The 2398-nt window shown below is 30.8% G+C and overlaps 1 protein-coding gene across 1 annotated transcript in view; it reads right to left on the reverse strand.

Annotated features, from left to right (window-relative positions):
* Positions 1 to 1647: 1647 nt before the first annotated feature.
* LOC106753542 (kirola) overlaps positions 1648 to 2398 on the reverse strand; it is a 2773-nt gene continuing 2022 nt past the window's right edge. The window contains exon 2 of the mRNA XM_014635359.2: positions 1648 to 2072. Within this exon, the coding sequence (XP_014490845.1) occupies positions 1801 to 2072 (272 nt within the window). The 3' untranslated portion in view covers positions 1648 to 1800. The remainder of the gene's footprint in view (positions 2073 to 2398) is intronic.

Below are 2398 nucleotides of genomic sequence, written 5' to 3' on the forward strand. Positions count from 1 at the left end.
GACTAAATGTTGAGTCTTGAATGATCATGCCACCATCCCTAATGCTCCAAATGATGTTTCCCAAAATTTCCCTGCAACCAAAATACACTTAATCAGCTCAGAAAACCCAAATTAGCACAATTACGAATTTCCGACCAAATTAAGCAGAATTCGGAAAACAGGGAAATAATAGACAATTAAACACAATTCCCTGGTTTATTTAAGTGCAATAAACTAAATATAGTTCAAGAAATAACCACTCATCAAGGGGTGAATTGGTGAGTTTTCAAAATCAGAGACTTTTCACAATCTTTGGTACAAAGTAGAAAACTTTACAAACTTTCTAGAATCGCAAGTTATAGAAACCTCGGAGAATCTAAATATTGTTTCCGGAACTGAGACGGACTTCGCAAAACCTTTCCCGGATGTATCAAAAATCGAAGTCTTCTTTGTTTAGAATTTTCGACGCTGGCAAGAACGTGTGTCAACCCTGTTAGACATGTACGAAGTCGCATTTTCTCTTTCATCTTCAAAACCGGACTCTAGTCTCCTTCCAAATTCAAAACAAGTTGAAGATTGGGTTCATGCAAACAAGGTATGTCGCCATACTTTACCTAGTTCACTCTCTAACGATTTGTCCGAGGTGTATTGTTCTTATAAGGAAGCGAAAGATATTTGGGATTTGTTGATTCTCAAATACACTTTTGAAGATATAGTCAAACAAAGGTTTATTATTGGGAATTACTATCGCTGGGAAATGGTTGAAGACAAGGACATAAAGTCGCAAATCAATGAGTACCACAAGCTGCTCGAAGATATCAAAGTGGAGAGCGTTCTTTTACCAGATGAATTTGTCTCAAAGCTTCTGATCGAGAAACTGCCGCCTTCCTAGACTAATTACAAGCAACAACTAAAACACCGACACAAGCTAATGTCACTTTCAGAACTGATCACTCACATAATTATTGAAGATACCAATAGGAAATAGTGTGCTACTACGAGGGCCAAAGTTTTGTCTGCAAAACCAAACATGGTAGAAGATAGACCTACTCCAAAAAGTATGAACGCAAACCTGATCACAATAGAAAAAATAATTTTCAAACATATCGCCCTAACGCATCTAATTAACCCACCTTTAAGAAGAAAGGAAATTGCTTTGTATATGGAAAGTTGGGCCATCATGCACCAAAGTGCATGCCTTAATTGTCTCAATTTTTCAAAAATTTGAACCAATTGCAACCATTTTCAACAAGAGAAAATATTCTCCTACAAATACGAGGACGATCCGAAGGTTTAAACCTAATCTTTAAACCTATATAGAAAATTAAATTATTTCTTTTTTCTTTTTTATATATTTTGTTATTCAAATTTTAACTTTTGTGACATTAATCTATTGAAATTGTTTAATAGTATTTTAAGTTGATACTTGAGTTAGAATATGTTAAAAGGTGTAAACAACTTAAACGTTATCTTAAAACACATTTAATACATAAAGAAAAATTAATACATTTATATTAAGAAAACTCTATCCATTCATTTAAAGATTTTTAAAAATCAAAATATATCAAAGTTTTATACAAAACAAAATTTTAATTTGAAGTTAAAATTTAAAAATTAAAAATATATTTAACATTATAGGAACACTTCAACATATACTGTAATATTACACTCCAAAGGCATTATGAACATGCATCTTCATGTTTATTCCACACAAACAAAGTACCAGCACACGAACTTATTGTACATACAGTCACTTCATCCTTTCAGCCAACTCCATTATTTGATATTTCATATTTGTTGTTTTTTTCATAACTTTTAGAGCTATTCTTTGATAAGATTGGCATCAACATCTCTGCTTCCTTTGTACACGAATTGGAGGAAACCAAAAGGAGGATCAAATTCCTCACTTTTAGTTTCATATTCAATGATCCATTTGATGACGCCACCACCTTCATCTTTATCAACTGCTTGAAATATTAGCTTAAAAACCTTAAATTTGTGCTCGAAATCTTCCCCGAAGATCTTGTAGGTTATTGTTTTGTTGTCTTCATCAGCGGATTCAATACTCTCGTGATATTTTGTAGCCTTACCGTCTGCTTTTACAAGTAATTAATACCAATAACATAAATAAACGTAAGAGTTATAGAACAAAATGAAATCCTTTTATAATTTTTTAGAAAGAGTTTTATATATCTTAGGAGATAAAACTAAGAAGAATTTAAATTTATTTTGTTTTCTTAATCCTTTGAAATATCTCTTAAGCACAAAAAATTTAAATGTATTTTGTTTTCTTAATCCTTTGAAATATATCTTAAACACAAAATTGTGATAGTGTTGTAAGTTTCAAAATATTTCATATATATATATATATGAAATATATATATATATATATATATATATATATATATATATATATATA

This window comes from Vigna radiata, unplaced genomic scaffold, assembly GCF_000741045.1.
Source record: "Vigna radiata var. radiata cultivar VC1973A unplaced genomic scaffold, Vradiata_ver6 scaffold_137, whole genome shotgun sequence".
In the NCBI taxonomy this organism is placed as follows: Eukaryota; Viridiplantae; Streptophyta; class Magnoliopsida; order Fabales; family Fabaceae; genus Vigna; species Vigna radiata.